This window comes from Bombus fervidus, chromosome 3, assembly GCF_041682495.2.
Source record: "Bombus fervidus isolate BK054 chromosome 3, iyBomFerv1, whole genome shotgun sequence".
Lineage (NCBI taxonomy): Eukaryota > Metazoa > Arthropoda > Insecta > Hymenoptera > Apidae > Bombus > Bombus fervidus.
Window position 1 is genome coordinate 19,300,344 of NC_091519.1, and position 24,412 is coordinate 19,324,755.

General features: G+C 43.7%; 1 protein-coding gene across 26 annotated transcripts in view; it reads right to left on the reverse strand.

The window, feature by feature from the left end:
• The window catches only part of Cac (calcium voltage-gated channel subunit cacophony), a 99,786-nt gene that overhangs the window by 70,979 nt on the left and 4,395 nt on the right, over window positions 1-24,412 (reverse strand). For all 26 annotated transcript variants that reach the window (XR_011799508.1, XM_072000579.1, XM_072000575.1 and 23 more), the window contains exon 2: window positions 2,531-2,770. Coding sequence is in view for 25 of the 26 variants with exons in the window: in XM_072000579.1 (XP_071856680.1) it covers window positions 2,531-2,769 (239 nt within the window). In the remaining variant the exon portion in view is untranslated. The remainder of the gene's footprint in view (window positions 1-2,530; window positions 2,771-24,412) is intronic.

Here is a 24,412-nt window from a genome sequence, read left to right on the forward strand (position 1 = left end):
TTGTTGGAACCGGTGATAGGATCGAAACTCGGTGAAAGTTGAAGAAACATAGTTGCTAGACTCGCATAACCGTCGGAGATCTGTGTCGTCGGCCAATCCTGCCCGCGGTGCGTTCACCACCGATCGGACCTTACACATCCCATGCTCGTCACTTTCTCTGTTCGCCTGTCTCCGGTTCTCGCCCCTTTTCGTCCGTTTTCTCCGAACAAGCAGGAAGAAAGTCGAACGAACGCGTTCGTAGACAGAAAGGGAGAGAGGGTCGATGAAACGGACACTGTGACAACGCGATCGAGATAGAAAATATAGAGCGACGAAGATAGAGGGGGTGAGCGAAGGAGGAAAAGAGACGGCCGAGCAAAGATACAGAGCGGTGCGCGAGAAACGAAGGAAGGCTACGATAGCGGAAAGAGGGTCGAAAGACGTGGAACGACTGTAAGGAGAAAGCGGGAGAAAAACACGTGGAGATGGGTTGAAACGAGAGAAGAGGGAAAAAGCAGAGACGGAGAGAGCCGGACGGCGGAGTGGAAAGGGAGAATGGTATGGTGCGAGACAGAGACGGCCACGCAGGGAACAGGGCTGGGAGGGGTAAAGAGAGCGAGAAGGAAAACGAAGGAAAGAGAAAGAGAGGTGGCACGCGCAATGCGGGTATTGATTCACGGCGGCAGCAGGCAACCAGCCTGAAACACACGACCGAGTCGACTCGACTTCGCGACTCTGAGACCCCGACTCGATTCACCCCACAGTAACACATCGGCAACCATAGAAGGAGAGAGACCGAGACCACGATTTGGCTGTACGCTTTCCTACCGATCGCGTACAAAGCGACGGTCGTATGTCGGACGTTCCCGAATCTATTTGTGGTTCCACAGAGAACAGACCAGCCCTATTCTTCAGCCAAGCCCAACGCATCGATAAACCGACCATGTAACCAGAAATCCCTAAGAGGTTGCAAAGCACACTGCCCCCTCCTCGAGTCAAAGTCTCGTATCGAACGGTGATCGGCCAGGAACGCACGGATTCGATCGCGACCTATTTACTTCTATGAAATATCTTGCCTCGCGTTCCCCCGTTGATTTCGTTATTGCACGTTCGTTTTAATACGTTCGAACGATACGTCGCTGAGACGTACGACGTTAACAGGTTTATCAGTTTCGCTTCGTTGGACTAATTTCGTTCGAGTAATTTCGGTGAGGTTTGATTTGCTTGGGAAACTCTGCGCGATTGCAGCTATTCGTTATCACCGAGAATCCGAGAAACGCGTGTGCCGGAACCAGCACGCGTCTTTGCGCCAGCATCGATTCGTTCGTTAACGAATAAACGCGACTAAGATATCGTCGATTCGAGAAACCGAATCTGGATAAGAATAGAATCGAGGAGGAACGAAATCGTGAAATCGATATTAGTGACCGTTTTAATAGCAAAGGTCGAGAACCTTGACGACGATTTTCTTCGCGACAGCGCGGATCTACTTGCGCGTAACGTAGATTCTCGTTATTTACACACGTCGTTGTCTAAAAAAATCTATAAGAAGCTCGGAATACGAAGAAAAATTCGGTCGTTCGATTCGTCAAACGACTGTTTTAAAAATAACTACGCTAATGCGTAGAGGAATCGTAATTAAATTTAATGGAACGGACAACATCAGTCTGTGCTAAAAATAATAAGTAATAGCCAAACGATCGAAGACTGATCGATAACGTAAAAAAGCGCCGGGAGTACAGACACCTCGTCGCGTTAGACCTTAATTCAGCCGCAGTAGTGCATACTCTAATGTGGTCAGCCGCAACCTATGCCTGTCGCCATCTTGTACCGCGTGAAACGCTTTCGTGGCAATGAATCGATTACAATACGCCGATTACGCGTCGTTGCAAACGTCGCATAGACCGAGAACGACGGTGCGATAAAATTTACGGAGACCACAGGCCCTTCGTGTTACTGTCAGTGGTACGAGCAACCTATGATCGGACGACTTGCAAATTCTGCTATACCTCCTACCGATTACACTCCGCCATAAACGCTACTCTACGAATACCGTTCACGATAGCTGATAACCTGATACTACTCGTTGATAAGTTCGATAAGAGGGTAACTACTATCTCTCTAGTCCGCTATCAGCGGTATCCCGCGTCATTGACTAAATACAGGATAGGTCGAACGTTATACGCGGCTTCGTGTTTCACGTTCTGAAATACCGACCTCGAAAAATATCTCAGCGTTTCTTACGCCCCCTACGATTTGCCACGACGAATATAGGAATTATCCGATCCAATCCGATCGCCGAAAGCGATAAAGATGGACTCGATATCATTGACTAAGTGGTTTGACCTACTAGAGAGATACCCTTGATAAGAACATCGAGAGAGCTGTTGCGTTATCGACCAGTTTAACATCCTCTTCCAGCTTTCCCGATAAGTAGATACCGACGGTAGGGTTCGAACTACCTTACCATCTAACCCTGCCATCCTATCTAGCTCGTTACGTAGGAAAAGAGACCGTTCGCGAGGAAACGTATCAAGCGAATAAAACTCACATGATATCGCCGAGTTTGATACGGGTCTGCACAAGAGCGCAACTCTTGTGATCACTGGTGGTAACCGCCCCGCGCCTTCTGGCAGCGTATCTCTGTACATCCGGTGGTATAGCAGCATCGTTGGAATTTCCAGAGGCCCCCGGTCCAGCGTATCCAACGAGGCCCGCACCTCCACGCACCAGCGGGCTACTGCCACGCCGACGCGTAGACATGTGCCGGCCTCCCACGCCACCCAACATCCTAGAAAGAAAAGAACCACCGTTATTTTTTAATAAAAGTCTCCGACTCGTTTTGTAACATTTACGAATCTTTACGAATCCTTGTACGCTACCGTTTCGAAGATTACAAAGCGACGCGATGCTTTTAACACGAATGAAAGAAGGAAGTCGAAGGCGAACAGAGAGGAAAAGTTGCATGAATATTCAAAGACTCCGCCGTCAATGCGAAATTAGCACGTCCGATGGGACGACGGACTGTACGAGGATCGAGAAGATTAGGAAGAAACTCGGTAAAACCGTTTCTCCTTAATTGGGTTAGGTTGACTAGCCTAATCTCAAAGTATCAAGAGCACGTCAAGTCACGCGATCTACCGCTCGTACCCGCGCGTTTGCCCAACTCCCTCGCATACCGGCGACCATCGATAGGCTTTCCCTTTTTCAATTTCGTTTCTACCTTGCTTCTGCGCGAGCTCCGATATAGAAGGGCTGGCTATACACCGAATCCGATCGCCAGTTTTTATACGCTTCTAACGCCAATTTTATATAATCGCCGATATCAGCTTATCTCCGTTTCATGGAAAAATTTGATAACGTTGCTCGTTGTCCGGTCGCCTGGCTTCGACGCGAAGAAACACGCACGTCGGACACGTCGGATCGTTTCGTTTAATTTAATCGTAACCATGTTTATCATCGACCAGTCACGATGAAATATTCCAATATCTCGCCGTTGAAATCAATTTAACTAACAGTGAATTCGTGTATGAAATATTCGTTCAATTACAACTGTCCTCAGAATATTGGATTTCACGTTTCCTCGGACACTCTATTCTCCCTATCTTTGGCTCTTCTATTCTCTCGTTCTCTCAATCAAGATCGTAGAACCTATTTAAAAAAAAAAAACTACAATAGCATATTAGCAACAGATACAGACGTCGTTATATATTAAAACAGTCGACTGTCGCGTATGGCGGGCACAACGACAATTAATTTTTCCCTGGTAATCGCGATAACGTACTTGTAAACGGTGGCGAGCGAAAGAAATAGTCGTCGCGGCCAACCGACTTATCTCCTTCCCATAATTTTGTCGCTTGACGTAGTCGCTACGGAAAGTGACTAGGCTCCGTATATAGTCAGACAACGGCCTACCATGTGGTTAAAACTTCTTCGTTGTTCCGTCTAAGCGGTGCTCAGAGTTGGCGAACGTTTCAACGGGAGAAATATTTCGAGTTGCTATCTCCTTTCTCTAGGAATACGATGTTTAGAGCCACTTCGTCTCCCCAGGGAAAAGCTGTAAAAAGCGTTCGATGTTTTTCCTAACCGAGACGCTTTCGTGGAATATTTTTCAGCGCGAAAACCAACACTTGGAAATAATTCGCGCTACTTTAAGAACCTGCGTTACAAGCAAAGTACCTTCGAGTTAAAAATATCGGAAGCTTAATTATCAACGGAGCAGACAACGGAAGAGTTATACGCATCGATGCGTAGATATGGTTTTATGAATTTTTCGGGGTCAAGACGATTCTTCGCCGGAGTTTATCAGGATAGCTAAAATAAAGGCAAAGGTCGGCCAGACCGATTATCGCGATGTCCACGGCCTCGATAATTATGTTTTATAGAGACGGAGAAAGGAGGAAAGAGTCAGCGGCCACCATAAATTCTATTTTAGTCATTTGTCGCCACGCAAACCCTTGTTATCCTTATGGATTTTTCCCCGAGCCTTCTCTAAAGTGTGTTCCATTTATTCCAGCAACTTAGTTTCTTTATACATAGTCCCATCCTGGCCATTTGTCCTTATTACGTTTCATAGCGAACCCATGTGCAAGCGGCCGTATGTCCTTCGTCTGCTTTCAGCGTAAAAGCAATCGAAAACGAACCGATGCCAACCAGGGCAAAGCAAATATTTTGCCGCAAACACGCATCGCAAATTTTAATCTCTATCGGTCGTCGATCGATCGTCGAATCGATATCGGCGTACTTCTTTAATTAACCATCCTTTTCAAAGTTCCAACGTTCGTTCGAAAATTATATACGTTACCCACGGGGTTCGAGGTAACAAGTAACTGGGAGAATCCACGGTTGCGTGCATCCGGCAGCTTTGAAATCTCATTAAGAGTTTCTTCGATTTCCGCTATAAGTAATGCATTGTATCGAGGATCTCTATCACGACGCGCCTCGTTCTGACGTTACGCGAGCGCGGCTGAACACGTCCGTTGTAATAAAAAATCCGAAACAACGGGTACAAACTTTTTTGAAAAAAACGAGGATGTTTCCGAACGAGGCACTTCCCGATGGACGAAAAATTATTCGATTCGAACAATGATCTCGGCAAAGGCATCCGTACGTGATTTTCAGTTTGATTCAGCCGCCAACCGGTAGATTGAATCGCGGCGCGGAATATTCATCGACGATGATTTCCGCGCCAACACACGTTATTTGCACGAACGAATTAATATCTGGCTCTTCCATTGCCCGCGCAAAATGAATTTCAATCCATTACACGTATAACCAACTTACGTCCATCTATCCGAAAGTAATAGTCATCCAATCGCAACCGCACTGCCGATAATCTCGAGAGCCAATTTATCCATTTTTAATTCTCATCGTATCGAGTATCGAAACGTTAAAACGTTAAAAACGTTAAGAACACTGTCTCGTTATAAAATTAATCTCCATTTTCTCATACTCGTTACAATTTCAAACTTATCTACGCGTCTCTTAAATACATTCTCGGAATATTTATCGGAACGTTTATCGAAATTCGTATCAAATATTTCCCATACTCGATGTCTCTATCGAAACGTTGCAAAATATCAACTTTCTCGTTTATTTTCTCCGTTTTCATTGAAAATTCGCATATTTTCCATATTGCTCGTTGTAAAGTTGCGCGTAACACAGAACGTACCAGTGCTGACAGTCTGTTGCCGCGTCGCTCTGTCAATAACAGCGCAATTGACGTTATGGTCGCAGAACTAGCGGACAACAATGCGCTAATCTACGCTCGTAGACCTGTCCGGCAACAGCTTTCGGCAGAGTAACGAGTAACGTGTGTCGACGAAATTCGAGCGAATATTTATCAAACATACAATGCGATTTTAATATAAAAATTATAATATAATATTTCCTTTTAAAGCTCGAAGAATCTTTACTTCTTTAATGGCGAAAGAAACCTTTTCTTTTGGTCAAAGAAATCGCCGTTAAAAATATTTATAAGAAATAAATGTTATGCTCCTTTTCACTTTCTATTGTTTGGTCGTTCGTGGTTTCATTTGACTAGAATTTATCATAGTTGGTCTCCTTCCAGCGGAGAACCGCTTACAATTTTAGTAAGACCACCCAGTACATTTATAGGTACTGTCATCCCCACCCTGCCACTTCATTCCCGCCGGTCGAAATTTTAGGGTAGCAACCTGTTGCTAGGCACCCCTGGGAACTCTTATCCCACCTCTCTGTTACCCGGCAACCCCTGATACCCCCTCTCTGCCCGCTCGTCCGTACATCAACCCTCCTCCGTTGACGTGTACAGAATATCCGTAAGGTCTCCCGGTTCGTCTCTGTCCCATCTTCTCTATTCGAATTCGTCGCCACCTCGTCTTCTTCCTCCAACTTCTTTACGGCTGTTGCAAATTTATCTTCTCTCTGGATGTCCCGCAGCGGGAGAGAAACTGAATTAACGAAAATTTGGATAACTTACGATGCAAATTCCCGCGATGTATTCCGACGCTACGTTGTTCCTCGATTATTCGAATTCGAGTGCGGTGGAAACGCGTAAAATTCGATTTAATTTCAAACTCGTTGCGAATGCATGATATTTTATCACGTTCGTTTCAATTATGCCCTGTTAGTAGGATTCTAAGGAGTTTTACTCGGTTTAAGGTTCTAATCGTTTATTACAGCATCGTGTTTATCCTCGTACAACATCATCGTACCACGCGTTAGCGTTTCCACCCGTCACAGACACCAAGCTACATTTTTACCAGCTTTACGCTTTTTCCTCCAGTTGCCACACGTTCCCCTCTCGCCTTCCCACCTCGTTTCTTATTCTCGCTAGCTTTCCTTTCTCTTCCGGCGACATTTCTTCACCCGGAATACCATTTTATTTGCCCCTTCTAGCCAGTTTTCCTTCCCTTTTTCCCCATACCTTAGCGTGGCTCACGGATCTGTTCATTCGGTTCGTGTACACTAGCCGTGGGAAATCTAATAACGAATCGAAGGGATCGAGCGGTTCGCCGTGAAATTAGTTTCATCGTAGAGCCCTCGCGTAAAACTCTGTCGAGGGAGCTGGTCCGAGGCTGAAATCGGGGCTTGAAAATCCCTTCGAGGGCTTCGTGATAAAGGCGCCGTTAGGGGCGGGGAAAGAAAACAAATATACTCGAGTCCTCGTTGAAACAGAAATTCCTTCATATCAATCGATCCCTCGTGATAGCTGATCCAAATATTGCCTGTACGATCCTCGTTAATCTTCCAATGGTGTGTTCGTCGCGAGACTCAGCTTGCTCTCTCTTCGTTTATCCGTACGATCGTGACACGATCGTTCGTCGTAACGGCACTCTATTTGGCGAGATGCCTTGAATTTCAAACGGGAACGTATCGCCGTGTAAATCACGAGTTACGTCGCCTTTACGGCAAAACATGTGTTTCGATAATTACGAATTCAGGGACTTGAAATCTGACTAGGTTCGTCCAACCATTTTCCCATCGCATCCCATTTCGATTTTACTTCCACAAGACGCAACATTCGCTCCTCCGTATAGTAGATGCAGTTGGAACGACAAAGTTCAGATTACCGTCAACGAGGAGAGCTGAAACTCTACCGAGGCTTTGAGCGGAAAGTTTCGGTCAAGAAGTGACCGTATATGTTACCTGCCATGGAGAAACCAGCCCGACAATCATTTTTTTTTTTTTTTTTTTTTCTTTAAATTGGAGGATGGAAGCCGTTTCGAGGATGACAAATAATCCTGGAACGAAGATAAAGCGACGCGATGTGTTTCGCAAGAAGAATTGCTCGCAAAACGAATCGTAATACATCTGGAGAAGCGAGACAACCTTTTTTCCTAATATGATAATTTTCCGTTCCAACGAAGGAGAGGGTGTATTACATCTGGAGATAGTTATTCTTTCTACGTGTCTCGACTTTTCTATTTAAAACAAAAAATCTCATTATACTCGCGACAATCTAATATATTTCGCATAAAAGATACGACATAATAAGCGTATTCGCGAAAACATGCTAGAATTATCTAGTCATTGGTGCATTATTTTCACCACCATGCTGCTTCTTCTTCGTCTACGTTCGATCCCCTTTCTCTCTTCTTCTCCTTCGTTTTGTCCCTACGCTGGCTCTATATTTCTCTCGCTAATAGGATTTAATTTTCCTTCTCTCCCGATCGTCGACCTCGTTGACTATTAACGGACAAGAGCAAGATCTCCCGGTTGGAATCTCATAGAATCCGTTCGTTTACCATCCTGTCGGTGCATCCGACACCTACGGAATGAACCCACCCATAGACCGGTGGAACACAAAGCGCGACGCACACCATTAATCTCTGCATGCGGCAGAAAGTTTCTACGAAAGTCTGTCTCTATCGCGCGCGACACGGTCATCTCCTGGCTCGCGTGATTCAGCTCGGATTCCTGTCATCCGAAAAGAAACAAACGTAACGAGCGATGCAAGGAACGCGCGTAAATTCCGCAGCGAATGTCGTAGGTTCGTGTCGGTGAATCTCGAACGGACACGTGTAAAGTAAAGCTGTCCCTTGAGACGCGTCACGCCAGGTGTCCACTAACGACGTATTATATAACGAGCGATATCTCGAGGATACGAGCGTTGATACGCTGCGTTTCACGCAAATTGATAAACAGCCTAACCTAACAAATATTCGAAGATAACAAAGACACTTGAAAATCGCTTTACACCTAGTTCTTCCGCGATATACGCTTTAATATTTGAATAAATTTTATTTTTCTTATCAGGGTGGCTCCTGGATCGTATCGCGGATGGCTTGGAATCGTAAGAGAGATACGCGTCTGTCAGTGCAAGTAATGGAAGGAGAGTAAACTGTAATCCCTGCAAAACCATACTCGAGTACAAGAGTCAACAACGATGAAAAGATTTCCAGAGGGTAGACGCAAGAAGCGAATTGCCGGAGAATCGATGTAGAAGAATGGCAAGCTTCCCGGTTTCTCGATGGATCTGCGATGGTGTTGTCTGCGCGGATGGGACGCGTTCAACACATCGGTATTCGAGAGTTTCGCACGCAGAACGAAATTAAGTGTCAGCGGCCGTGATAGTTTCCGGTATATCGCGTCTCCTTTGGCACGATCGATTTCTTTTTTTCTTTTCTCTCCCTTCGTTTTAATTACTTCGTTTCCGTTTATAATATATTGTCGATTGTAATATATAGTCTAAGGATTCAGTTTTGTCGAGCTCCTTTTACGATTTCTTTTGCAATTTGAAATAACATTGCCGCCATTATTCATACGAAAAGACAGAAATCGATTTATGATTGTCGGGTTTCATACGGATACGCATAGGACAAAAATGGGAAAATGTAATAGTAAAATAAATAATACGAGCGAGAAGGGACGATGACATTTTTCGCGGAAACGACGATGCTAAACGAAATCACAGCGTTAAAAATATCTGAGTACTTTCAACTTAGCCCTCAATTTCCGGTGAAGTGGACTTTCATAAAGGCTTTTTTGATAAAATGAAGCGTAGACGAGGACAGTTTTAATTTCGATAAAATCCACTTGGCTCTTTTACGAATTGGAGATACATGTCAGATCTAAAGAACGTTGATTTTCTTTGTACTCGGTTGGCAAAATCCAGCAAAACGCTCGAATAACGAAACGATATTTCTTTGCTCTCTGACATGTATTCTAACGTGAAAATGGAAATATTCGTATTATATATTGTATTATTAATATTTCGTTGATCGATACGTCGAGATTAATTCTTCCTTTTAATCGTAATTGAACGGATAAAGTATTTCGTTGCTTAGCGATAAAAGCGTGTGCCATAAGAACACTCGAAAACGGACAATGAAAATATCGATTTTTCGCCGATGCGATACCACCTAGCTGCCGGTCAGTAATTCACACTCGTGCGTTTCTTTCGCTCGAAATTTTTGCTAGACCGCTGAAAGGGAAGCTGACGCTTTTATTGCGTTTCGTCGCGACCATTTTTACGGTTTTCATAAAACTAACAGAGATAGTGCATGAGTTTCCTATGAAAGGGCACATAAAACCATAAGATATTCGGAAAACCCGAGCACATTGGTACGTCGAGCGATTTTCGAGAAATAATCGCGAGGTAAAAGCGTCGTACTTTTCGCGTACGACTCGTTTCCTCCACTTGTTTTATATTTTTCCGCGTCGTAAACTTGTCCTGCAATGTTCGTATTACGAAGAGTCGAATACAGTCTATAACGAAGAATCGAGGCGAACGTTCCGCATCGTCGCGTCGCGTCGCGTCGCGTCGATCCATCAAGAAATTCGTATTACATTCGAAGTATAAAGGACAGAAGATTAATGAAGTTCGACTAGTACGGATAAGGAATGCCATGACGCAGCTCGCACCACTTTGGCGCGCTTCCATGCAATTTGCAAGAGAGCAACAACGAAACGCATCGCCATCCTCCATTCTAAATCCTTCGTACTTACATACGTACGCTCCAGATTGTCCTATTGAAAGCTATAGGAGCCAAGTCGATCGCGTCGCAGAACCGTTTCTCCGTTTAATTGTGGGAAAAATACGCGTTCTGCCAAGACGTCGGACGTTCTCGTTCGATCCGTGCGCCTTCCACGCGCCAGGGAAAAGTCGCTGACGATGTTTCTTCGAATTCATTTGCCGCGGTCGATGGTTGAAAAAAAGATTCTTACCGGAAAAGCCGTTTCCCAATCAGATTAGATCCAATGGCAATCGGATATATCGATCGTATCCTTCGTTACGAAGCAGATTCTTCGCCGAGTCGGAGGATCGTCGAGCTGCCGTGACACCGTTTAAAAATGTATATAAGTCTGGAGCGCGTCGGTGTGGCAGCGAAACAGAAATTGATCGAGGGCGGTCGGTTCGATTGGTCTCGAGTTGTTCACAGCAACTTCAAGTACGTTCAAATAGCCGAGGATTTTATCATCGACAATGATTCTTGCGAATATACGAGTGCCGCGGGACATATAGAAGTCGGACTGGTAGCCAGCGAGAGATTGGCAGCCTATTGTCGGATCGTATATGCAGACTTCAATCGGAAAAGCTATTTCCCGATCGGATTCCACGGGTACGGGCCGAACGAACGATCGAATCGAACGGTCAGTCGGTAGGAGCGCAGTGCGCCACTATTCTGCTATTAAATTGACTGACGCGGTCGAGCTTTCAAAGCTAACGCGCGATATCAGAGGAAAAAAAAATATATGAAATCCTGCAAGAAACACGAGGAGAATCCACTTTTCAGAGAAGCAGCCGAACAAACGGATCCTGCGTGGCATTCAGCCTACCGATCGATTTCGCATCGATGTACCTTTTATAGAGTCGACCGTACCGGTAAATAGAACCGTCGCGCTTCTCTATTGTCCTTCGTTTTCCACATTTTCGCTCTTCTTGTTCCTCCTGGAAAATTCAAGGCGCTCTAACGAATAGCTCAAACGGTCGGCTAACTCGTCCGTGTCAAAGACTAATTGCGAATGAAAGCAATGACGACCCAAATTTCCCGATTCCTTCTATTCTGAAATTATTTCCAGATCCCGATAGACGACGGAATTCTTCGATATCGAGACGTTTCCTCTCAAGTTAAACTGCCACTTAATCGAGTTTACGTGCATCAAAGCTTCGCAACGATGGCCAGCTCGAATCTTGCCAAGTCGTGGAATCTCGGAGTAACTTCGTTTTGTCCCCGGCCACCCTTTATTGCCTCGCTTTCAATAAACTTTGACCACCTTTCTTGCTCGTTCGATTAACACAAGGAATCGGTAAATATCAATTATCTCTTCGTACTTTACTCGTTCGACCTTTCGTTTTATCCGAGCCAAAGCTTCGCTATTACCTTATCGCGCTTCCTGTCCATATCAATCGACACGTTCCACTATCGGTAGCCTAACGAACGGCGATAAAAGCGAAAAGCTATCGATCACCGTATCGCACTTTTTAACCGTAATGTTGTTCGCATTCGTCGAGATTGTGGTAATTTGCATTCGCGTCACACGATCCAACTATTACAACATAAGGGACAACGCTGTAAAAAGTGTCGTAAAAGCGCGGGCACAATGTTCTTAGATGGTCTCCGAAGCGTAAAGAAATTACAACGCCATACCAACTTTTGTAAACTTTTTACGATAAGAAAAGCTACTCTCATTTCCAGGACGGCGTAAATAATAAAGTAATCACCGCTAGCTCGCTGCTAGACAGCCAACTCTGATCACGATAAAAGACTCTTTTCCCTTTTCACTTCTAATTTGTTATAATTTTAAAATCGGCTCGCGTTTTAAGAACGATCGAAGTCTCTCTTTCGCTGTATCGTTATCCGTTCAACGGTTTTCTTCGATTCCAGTCGGAACGATTAATCATTAAAACTCATGATACAAAATTCTAAAGTTATCCATTCGTGTTTTATAAAATCATAAAGAAAAACTATCGTTTGTGCGTGCGGAACACGTAAAGCGTTAGTTGTACAACGTAGCTTCTGATATACTTGCAATACTTTAACGTTATTCTATATATGTAGAAGAAAATAGTAGCTACGATGATTGATAGTAAGATATTCGAGTTTTAGCACGCAAAGATCGATAAAACAAGATATAATCTTGGACGTCGAAACTTTATATCCTGGCGAAATGAATTATACTTTATTACAGTAATAGATTGTACGAGTATGTATCGAATATATAATTTATTAATATAGTAACGCGTGTATCGAGCTATTGAAGTGGTCACCTACGTTTGGTTTTTTTTTAGTTTTCTCAAGCACCGAAGCCATCGATAGCGTATAGACAAAAGACTGGGACGAATGCAGACCATAGACGGTAGACAGACGACGATGGCTTCTTCGGGGCTTTCAGTCATAGGGTAACATTGCTAGCGCGCGGATCTGGACCAGCTCGAATTATATTCCTACTTTTATTTACACTTTTGTATTAAAATATATTTTCTACCTTAGAATTTATCCACGCGTTCCTTTGTTCATACATCTAATAACCTCTACACAAGCGAACGATATGCATAAGGTAGGTGTACGAAAGACTGACATTCCATCCTATTTGTATAATGTTCGAAATATCTCGCAACGTAATATCGTTGGTATTACACCAGGGACAAGATACGCATTTATGAATTACCCTGTATACAACAGTCTGCGAACGAGGGGTGAAACCGAGTAGTAATCGCGTGGAAGTAAACGAATTTCCATAAGAGGCATGTAACGTGGCAGGTTGCTCGAGCACGCTGATGCCACGTATCCAGCGAATGAAACGAAAAGTGGCAGGAACGCTGAACAATTCCATTACGCGGCGGCCGGAACCTTCGTTCCCGAGATATTATTGACACGAGCAAAGGCGATTGGAAATAGCATAGGTGGTAAGAGGTATTATGGCCGCGTAACATCCACACGCTTTCCAACGATAAGCGTGGAGAGGTCGAGACGCTCCGCTTTCACGTCGAGGCGAGGGTTTCGTTCCCTGCCATTTCCTATACCTTTCGTTACCAGACCATCGCGAATAATCGACCGTGAGTCGTGTTAGACCGCTAACCACCGTTACAGCGCGATTAAACGCATTTGCATGGCCACGTTGTCGCGCAGTTTCATGAAATTCCCTTCTCTTCTTCGCTTCTCAAAATCTGTCCAAAATATTTGATAATTTCAAAGTTACTTTAAAGTCACGAATAAAGTTACGAATAAAGCAAGACGATAATTACAAACAAGGAATATCAGTGACGGGATTTACGGCAGCGAACTATTATTCTTCCGCGTTTGACTCCTAAATTCCTTCCTTCTCCTTCGAACTAAAAATTTCGCAATTGTATTTAATTCGTTTCTCGCGAATCTTCGATTCAGCGCACGATCGGAAAAATTGATAATTTTTCTTTAGCCAATTGTAAACGGTTTCTCGTTACCGAATCGCATCGATGTGATCCACGGTACATTCTGACAATCGACTGGTCGGATAACCAAAGCGCTCGAACTTTGACACGCGTGCTTCGACAAGGAATCACGGTATCGTGAAAATTTCATAAATTAGAAAACCCTTGGACAAAGCGAGTTCCGGGCGTGTTTAATCGTCCTGTTTGCAAAACCCGTTGGATGCGAAATTAATTGCGTTGCCGAGGCAACGGTGCCTAACGAATTTAATGCTCCATAAGCGGCGAGTTAAATTACACGACTGTATTCTTCTTGATTTCAAGCTGAATAAAACGTGGCAAGCTGCACAATGCGCGGAGCTACACGTTTCTCAAATTGCTTTCCGAAAGGGAATCGACGCGAAATTTCCACGGTGGTCTGGCGTTTTCGAAAAAATCTGCACACCGTGTTTACGCGAGATTCGCTCCTCGATCGATTCTCGTTCACAGGACCACAGCGTTTAAATATTAACGGCCGACACGTTTTTCATCGTGATCGATCCACTGCATCGTGTAAAATAATTAAATTGGCAAACGAGATCCAATTGAAAGCTGCTGTTCTGAGAAATCGAGAAACAATCACGATCGAACCAGTTCGTTTACCATATAATTGGATAAACGAACGATCCGACCTTGCAATTTTACAGTTTCACTTTACGAATTTACGATTATAACGCGACAGGAAAAATAATCTTTGGCTGGGATTTACGATTGATCGATCAGAAATATCGAACGTCTGCCGATGTTCGTCGATATCGAAGGCTATTTGGAATTCACAGTGTCGTGGAATTAGCTATCCGAAGCATGGTCGAAAATTAGCTTATCTCCCGCTGTGAAACGCGCAACAAAAATACCCCGTACAAGGTGTTTCGATGGAAACGCTTTTCACAGGAGAAAAAGCTTCCAAAGTTGTGAAACTCGGTACTAGTCCGATCTTAAATATCTCGCAGAAATGAAAGATCTCTTGCCAAGTAACTAGAATTCCAACTACTACTCGTTTCGTATCGTATTCGGGAAAATAAATATCTGCCAGAAAAAGTACGCGCAAAGCTCGAGATTTAATATTCAAATATCCATGAAGTCTAGCTTCTTGTTGAAAATTAAGGATAACATGGCAAGGTATCATCGACAGAATAATTAAGAAAATTTTCCAAACAACGTCTACGCTGGACCGATCGGTGCTATTTCAAGCACAAAGTTTCCGGGCGACGCGATAGCTGAAAGAAAAATGTCGAGCGTAAAAGCGGAAGGAAACGAGTCGATCGACACAAGCGGATCGCCACATGCAGTTTATCGGATTTTTTATTACGTTACCGAGACCGGGAACCAACGGCACGAAGGCGTACAACAAGGTTCGACAACAAGACTGGACGCAGACAGACTTCGAAAATTGTCGGTTTAGCCGATATACAAATTTTCAAGCAGTCGGAAAACGAGATAGATGTATCGGCATCCTGTTGCTTCGCTGCATCCGTATCACCGTCGATGGGAAACGATGCGTGGTGGTTGTGCGTTCGCGACAACGCTCGTCTCCCTCTCTCTCTCTCTCTCTCTCTCTTTACCTCTGCCGCAATCAGCCAGTCAAATATCGCCCGATCGATAGCGTCTGGGTCAAAATAACAAGCACCTCCGATGCTCGCGAACGAGCGGCACCAAGAATCCGAGTATGATTAAAGACTATACTCGGCCACCCAACGCGCAATGGGGTCGTTATTCCATTTCATCTCCGCGGTTCATTATAGTAATTGCTTTCTTGTAATTGTATAGTAATGGTGGTCTTGATTTTCTTGGCAATGCTCGTATATGTATGTAAGGAAACATCCTTTGATAAAGTATCGACGATACGATGTTCCAATCAGGTTGGAAAACATATGTTATACAAACGCTATATATCATATTGTTAAGGCTCTTCCATTTAACATCGGAACGACGCGAAATCGCTAACAGGAGGATGGTTTTAAAGAATTATAGGTTTAAAAAATTGAATCAACGCGTAGATGGCTAAATATCGCTGTGGCGATGGTGTGCTATTGGTTGCGTAACGGTCCTACCAAAGATTGGTTTGTTTAAAAATTGATCGATTCTCGATAAACTACTTTCGCGTGATCGCATTAACGCGTTTACGTTGAAATAGTTTTATTGGATCGAGCAACAACTACACAAACTACGTTTTGTATGTTGGAGCGGTAAAGAATGGAATAGAGCGAAACATCGAAGGGTGAAAATTTAATACATAACATCGTTCGTCGTGGAACAAATCGTCGGATGAGTATCGACTTCGGCTTGACGCAGGAAGCTTGCAACGCTTAAAAAGTAAAGCCGGCACGACACGCAAATTTGACTAATTATAAAGTTAGCTTATGAACGTCCTCCTAGTTATTATAATTTTGGCAATGATGGTTCCGTAACGAGGTATGAGGCGTAATTGCGTTTGACGCGACTTTGCAAAATGAGTTGGGAAATGCGATTAAAAACGTTGCCTGCATGTAGGTTGATAAATTATGGAGCTGAATAGATAGGCGCGAATGTGTGTGCCGCGGCGTACAATTAAAATGTAGCTTAAAGCGAAAGGATCGATACTCCGTGCACTCGTCAAAATCAAATTAAAGTTTATTATCGTTCATCCACCTCGTGGTATCGATTCGTCGGAATATTTTAGTCAAGTTCTTCGAAAGAGAAAACGATAAGTAAGCGATGAAACGGGACATCTATACTCGTTTCAGTGGTTCCTTTAATTAACAGAAGTTACTACTCGTTAAAATTCGTTCGTGTCGGAAAGCCCGAGTATCTTCGAACTCTTCCACGAACTTAAATCTACATTTAGTCGAAGACCTATCGGGACCAAGAAACAAGAATATGACGGGAATAAAAACGGCATAACAGAATTATTTTTCTCCCTATTTCCTTTAACTTTTTCCTCGCTTTATATTTTACCTAACGCCTTCTTTCTTTTAACGTTTTCCCTCGCATATTTAGCAGCCGCGTTTCAAAATATAAATTTACATAAACATTATTTTGTTCGTGATTGCGCGACAGAAGATTTCTCGCGATATGGAAAACGATTCTCGTATCTTTCGCCTGGTTTATTGAAAACCAAGACGCCAACTTTTCTTCCTGTTCTCTTCTGCTCCCGTATGAAGAGCAACAAAACTTGCACGGAAGTTCGTTCGTGTCACTTTTCGCGAAACGAAAGTCGACGAAAGATATTCTTCCCGCCATTATTATTCTCAAAGTTGAGAAAGGTTTATCGAAAAAGAGAAGAAAGTGAAAAAGACGAAAAGAAATAGAACCGGAATTGTGACAATCGTGTGGCTCTTTCATGTTCGAAAAGTCAGAAACACAGAAGTAAATTGCGCGATCTTATCAACGATGTAGGTAATTCGAATAATCCTTCGGAGGAAGAATGGAACGCGAGATAAAGTATACCAGAACTTTCCGCCGCTTAATTGCTTTCGACGAAGAACGAAAAACACCGGTAAAGATCGATCGGAGATAAATAAAGATGTAAAGAATATAAAGATAAAGAATAAAGTGTTCCAGGCAAATTGAATGGAATCACGGCAACGATACGAGACACTAACACGAAACTAGTCGAAATTACCCTTAATTTTTATTCATTCACAGACGCTCGCAGCAATTTATTGCCGCATCGTGAGAAATACTTGCAACCGAAACCTTTTTGTCATGAACTGTGATGGAGGAACGTGACCAGCATTTCCAAGTAATTTACTAAAAGGGTAAGACACGGCCGCTTGTCATGGATTATTCAAAAAAAGAATTCATTCGCGATAACAGCAAATTTCGTATATCTCTGACAGTGAAATTTTATTGGGAAAATTTCATTTGGAAAATTTCGTTTCGTTGTTTGGTCTCGAAGGCTTCCAGGAGAATAGGTAAATCCAATACGGATTGGCAAGTAGTACGAGCCAAGTACAAGTCAGACCCGACGCGAGGTATATTTAACGACTCGGCGTATCGATTTTTCTTATCTAAACGATTCCTTATCGTCGGTGTATACGTAGAGAATAACGAAGCGATGCGTTTCGTTCCATATACAAAAAATTATGTTCGATATCAGTATCGAAAAGTCGAATAACCGATACGAAGAGGAAGAATGTTCGTTGTAACCAAACAGACAATGGGGGAACAATTCTCTTAATAAAAATAAAAGTGTATATTTTCTATCTGGATAAGATATCGCTATACCCATTACGTCAGGAATAATATCGCCAAGGTAATTGATCATTTTCCAAGACTTGGGTTGAAATTACTCGAAGAATATCCTAGTCGGGATTACAAAAATGGAGCAAAAGATTACGCAGGATTAAATGGATTTCGAGGTCCTGCCAATTCCCCGCTAGATCGTTGGTTTCTTCCCTTTTTTTTTCTCTTTTTTTTTTTTTTTTTTTTTTTTTGTCGAATCGATATTTTCTATTAAAATTTTATAACTTGACTCCGAGAGATATTAAACATCGTACTTTCATTCAAGAATCTATATATAAAGTTTCACCGTTACTTTTGTCGTCGTACATGCGATCGGAAGATCAGGATCCGAGCGAACTGTTAATAAACGAGTGGAAGCAAGATCATCGATTAGAAATGGCGTGATACGCGAGTCTCGCGTCCGCTACTGGTAATTAGTAGCTGCGGTAGACCTCTTACTCGAAATCACGATCATCAACGATTTATTCGACGATAAAGTTTCGCGTTACGCGAAATCAAGTCGATCGATGACAGAAATTTTAATTAAACGCAAAGTACATTGAAACGAGACCTAGACGAAGAACTTTTTAATTACGTGTTATACTCGAGAGAGTTGAAACGATAGAAGGTATTTCCATGCAATATATAGGTAGATTTAGCGCGTTTGAAAGAAAGATTCAAAGTAGGCTACGTTTGACATCTTTACAACAATGATTACAAAGAGCCGTGAATTATTCGCGCAACCTCGAAAGGTGCAACGAGTTTGCGTTTAACACGCGAACGTACGACCAATAGCAAATACGATCGTTACCATTATTTACAGGAAAATTGTCCATCAACTTGGCTGCCCTATATGCAGAAATAGTCGTGTTTTCGTTGCTTTTCTTTTGTAATTCGCGTGACTAATCGTTCGTTGATTCCACTGCATTTAATTGACCGATCGACAGAGTTCGCGTGAATCGCACATTGAAATTCAATTAAATCGACGCGTTATTAAAGTAGCGTGTTCGAAAATCTCTCGCAAACTTCAACTTGGCTAAAGACTGAAAAAGCACGATCGAACTTTTCAATTTAAACGTATCGAGTGTCTCGGCGAAATTCAGTCAAGATTTCTTCCAAGAAGTTATCTTATCCAAAGAAGGCCGCCTTCCCTGCAACTTCCTGAAATACAGGTAATCGTGAAAAACCATCCCTTTTCATTGTCCGTATTACCCTCGATGCGCGTTTCGTTTTATCACAGGAGATTCGTCATCCGATAAAACCGAATTAAAGGCGTCTCTCGCCTAAAAGGAGGACCATTTACCAAAAGTGACGCGACTCCAACATTCTCCAGACCTAAGAATCCGTCTTTATACGACACTGTACGAAGAAACTCGCCTTTCGTCGTTCGAGTAGTCCTTTAATTAAACGAGGCAGAGTGTCTGCCGTTGAAGTTCATTTTCTTTCTTTAAACGGATTATCGAGTAACTTTGCAAATTGCGGTAGACCTTAAATTCCGTCGCGTTAACGATATTTAACAGATCTGGCGACGAGAACGAAAATGAATTTTGACGCGGCGTCTGGGAAATGGGTTTGCGCGACCGGAGCGAAGGACCTTCGTTTAACGATCGCTGCACACGTCGATACACGTGGCAAATTTGCATGGAAAGCCTGTTGCGTAGGTAACGGACAATTTTCGCTTGTAACGTGGTTACCGCGTTATCGGAGAATCACAACGCTCAACGTTAATGCCCAAAGAAATAAATCTCGTCGAACTAGAAAACGATGAAACGTACTTCGTATTCGAGGCATCCTGTGATTTAACGCGTATATCGCGCTCGCAATAATTAACGACGATTCCTTCGATCGTACATTTAAATACGTCGCGGAAGCTCGATACGATTCGGGTTAAAACGAGGAGACAGAACTAAGCCTAGCAACAGGTGGAGCCGGCGACTCTAGCTCGTTGCAGACCAACGGGCGCAAACGAGCCCGCGAGTAATCGATAGTAATTATCCACTCGCTCTTGCACGTAAATATCCTCGAAAACAAGCTACGCTGTTCCTGCTCCTCTTCCTACCAACCTGACTACTCCAACGTGTCGCTCCGACTACAACGGAAGAATATCAATTTATCACCTTACACCCTCGTACCCTCGGTTCACCTTCGACCAACGTCCTCCGACTAACGTTAAACGATACTTTGAATTTCAAACGAGGAAAAGAAGATACGGCCAACCTGATTATCGACTCGATCGACGAACGATATATTAAATTAGATCGTTTAGCGAGCATTTTAAACGTCATCGTCAAAGTAACGAACCACTCTTCGGCGAACGAGACGCTCGATAAGAAGCAGATATCGTACGATTTGTCTCGCGAGGGCGAACGAGAATGTCCACTCGATATCGTTTTCTCAAAGTTCGTGTCTTCCTATAAGCAGGAAAGGTATAAAGCCCTTCGATCGAGCTTCCATTCGCGTATCTCTAGAAACGAACGACACGTTCAATTTTCTTCGAACGAAAATAAACCGACCCGAGAGTTCTTGCATCAAAAGTCATTGTATCTCGTCTTTCCTGTCTCGGAATAACGAGACTACGTAGACATCCGTTCGATCATCGGCTCCATACCGAATGAAATCCCAATCGTCGAATATTATGTTATTTGTTGATTTTTTCTCGATCAAGAGCTCGAAATTCCACGAAGAAATTTTACCATTCCAAGCGATTCGCATCTTCCGAACTGACTCGACTTCCACGCTTCTAGAATTCCCTGCACGCTGAGACTGAAAGGTTGATAACGATCCTTAGAGTTCCGATACGCTTGCCTGAATATAAAACGATCCGGTCTAAAGGAAGATAAAAATAGTGCCTGGTACGCTTGGCTTACTTCGACGCGGTAATTCTTGGTATTATATTTCAATTATACCTCCTACTCGATCAGATCTGGATCGAATCCGTATTGTTCGAATAAACTGACAAATACGTTGCGAATAGAGCTGGATATAACCGTGTTCCAATTCGTTGCCACTATTTATGGAAGGACAACGAGCGCGTTTCGAATGCGCGTGCGGGTTAAAGGTTAACAAGATGTTCCGCTGAGAACGCGTATAGGCGAAATGAGAGAACGAAAACTGTTTTCAAGTCGAAATAAATTTAATTAGTACCGAGTCTCCGTTCCGTGAAATAGTTGGCGAATAAAAATCTGCTAAAATACGACGCCAGTATATAAAGTCGAATTATCGATCTCATCACCGCGAGCGAAACTTCTCAAGCGTGCTAACGATTTCCGGGGTGCAAAACGGTGGTATAGCGGAATATCCGGTTACGTCGGATATAACCGTTTAACTCGGTCATGCGGAATGTTTCGTAACCTAGAGACTGGTTGACTTTCGCGGATTACGTTAATATTGATTCTTTCTATAACGAAAAAACGATGGAAGATGGAGAAAAAGGATCGAAAACGAGTGGACATCGTCGAAAGACGCGTACTTTCGGCGAACAATTCGAAAAAATGAAAGACCAGAGGAGAGACAAAGGTTAGCAGAGAAAAGCTTAGAGCATATCGCGTAGCATGCAGAGAGGGAGCTGCGGCTACTTCGTGGCTTAAAATGGCAAGGCTCCCTTTGGACATACGATGGAAACTTCATAGTGGCTTTGTGGAGGGACGTTAAATTCGCCGAACCTAATGGAGTCGAACGAAGGCGATGTTTGCGCATAGAACGCTTCTAGTAATGAAACCTTTGACACGAAAAGCTTCGCCGCGAAATAGAACGGTGAAAGGCATACATCTGCTAAATTACTGTGATACAATTACGCGAATCGCACACGGGATAAATCGCACGGACCTGTACGGAGCCGAACGATATTCCAGCTCTGCGAGGGAATCGACGGAGAGAACTGGAATCCAGTGATACGATTAAATTAATTAAACAAACAATGGCGAAAAAAAAAAATCTGTACCGGATATGAAATTCAGACCTGGATATGGAATCCCTACTGGTCCCGGGCGAAACGAGCCCGGCAGGTAGGTATTGATTTTTCTTAATTATACTAGCGAATGTTAGCTTTAGGCTTCGCGTTAACTCGATAGAACCAATGGTGTTCTTTTACCAGAAATTACACTCGACGATACGATCGACGAATTAAAGCGAAAATTTTGGTCGTGTGACGCGAAACGATAGCACGATATCTACGAACGTATAGAATATAATTCCACGAGAGAGAGGAGAGAAGGGAAGAGAGAGAAAGAGTGGAAATTGCGAATTGCATTCGTCAAAGGAGTTCGGTCAACAGGGTTCGATAAGGAACTAATTTATAGATAAAAGCGAAAAGAACTTCTTCCGCGAAGCAAAGCGCGGGTAAAAGAAGGAAAAGGAAAATACACAACGGGGTTTCCTTACGCCAGAAGATGATCTCGAAAGAACGGTCGGCAGTCTTCCATCGCCGGTCGTTCGGCTTTCGCGTCAATATCCGTGAAAAAGCGCGGAGATTAAACGAGCGAAAGCTCTTTATAACGCGTTTAAGACGAGGCATAGACTTTGTACCGCGAGACGTGCAAAGCTAAAGAACGTTGTCGCGAGGTTGTGCTCGTTTGCTTTAACTAGTCTCGGAAATTTTCACGAGAAAGGAATCTTCGGCTCGAACAGCTATTTTCGACATCGAGCTGTTGCCTGGAAGGCAAACCAAAACGCTCGTCGACCGTCGACTTTTCTCTCGAAAAATTTAGCCCTTGGAACGCGCGTATCGTCGAAACGCGACCGATTACCGTGAAACCGTTGAATATATTCGCGCACATAGTCAATTGATATCGCGAGCTACGTATCGCGACAAACACAAAACTACGCGGGGTAAATAGTAACGACTAAATCGATACAAAAATCAATATATCCAGGTGAAGCAGCAGCGGCTGGGCGGGCGAACATAGCGTACAGTCCGGTCGTGGTTCCCAGGGAATGCAACAAGTCGCAGGCTCCCGCGATCCGGACAGGAGAGAACCCAATTGCCTCGGGCATACCGTGTCGCTGCACTTTTCTCCGCTCCACAGATTCCTATCCTTCCGTTGCGATCTCTTTTCTATAACCTCGTACGATCGAAAAATCTCGAGACCCTGTTCCATCTAACAAGTATGCGGTCGTCTCGACTACTTTAAAGCAGCGATATCGTCATCGACAGTCCTCGGTGAAACGATTCCTGTTCCCAATAAATCTATCGCCAACTTTATTCTTAGAGAAACGTCGCTTTATAGAATCGCGAAACTATGGAAGATTTATACGGATGATACAAGTTTTAACATGCACGTAGAGACAGCAACGGAAAACTTGGATCCCCGGGGAGAAATTGAAAAGAGAACGATGGATCATTGGGAGGATCGGGCTTTTCGGCCGAACGAAAAAGAACTAAACGCGTGAGCGAGTGACGGCAGGCGAAACCGGAAGGACGCGTGGATCGCAAACTCGGATTCAGGGGCTGTACGAGCGAACAGTGTCGAATCTGGACTCCCAGGCTCCGTCGATCGATGCCCGGGGCGCGCTGCTATATATAACCATCCCTGCTCTCTGCCTCCCTCTCTTTCTCTTATCCTCCTACACAGCTCTCGGTCTCTCTCCTTCGCCTAGGTTTTCAACCTATGCCACCCTTCGACATAGGACCTGTACCGCTCAGCCCTGCCACCTGGCTCCTCTACAACCAGCGAGCTCCCTTCGAAATTTACCTCCTCGCCTTCCTTCGCTTCCCTTTTGCCTTTCTCTTTGCATATACCTCGTCGTTGGAGAATCAAACGCGTCGTCCTTTGGACGAATGCAAATTTTGCGCGTTATTTCTCTAAATATATCTTTGCTAGTTGTTACACGCGTTTTCTGGTCTTTTCGATATCGATTTAAAGAGCGATATGACGAATAGATGGAAATTACGGTATCAAAGCTTGTAGTTTCTCCACAGATGGAAGATTAATTCTCGATCGAATTGCGTAGAGATAAGCCGGATTGTCCCTAATTACCAATGCCAAATGAACCGGTGTCATGCCGGTAGCAAACAATTTACGCAACGCGTGTGTCCTATTGCGCACGATTCAAAGCGATTCAAAGACTAATTTATCCAACGTCCTAGCTTTCGAAAACCTTTCGACGAATGCTGACTCGTATTCGAAACGACCAACCAGCTAAATTAGCACGCGACTGACATAAGGTTGTCCTAGAACGAAGGACGCATCCTACTCCCATAGTAATCGACGTAGTAATCGGAGACTAATGCGCAATTTTCAGAATTATGTGCGCACGTTCTAACGTCCAAGCTTCCTTTTATCATCTACGTACGTGTAGATTATCGTACGTACGCGTCCGCGAATTTTTCACCTTCGTTTTCTTCGAGCAAAAAACGCA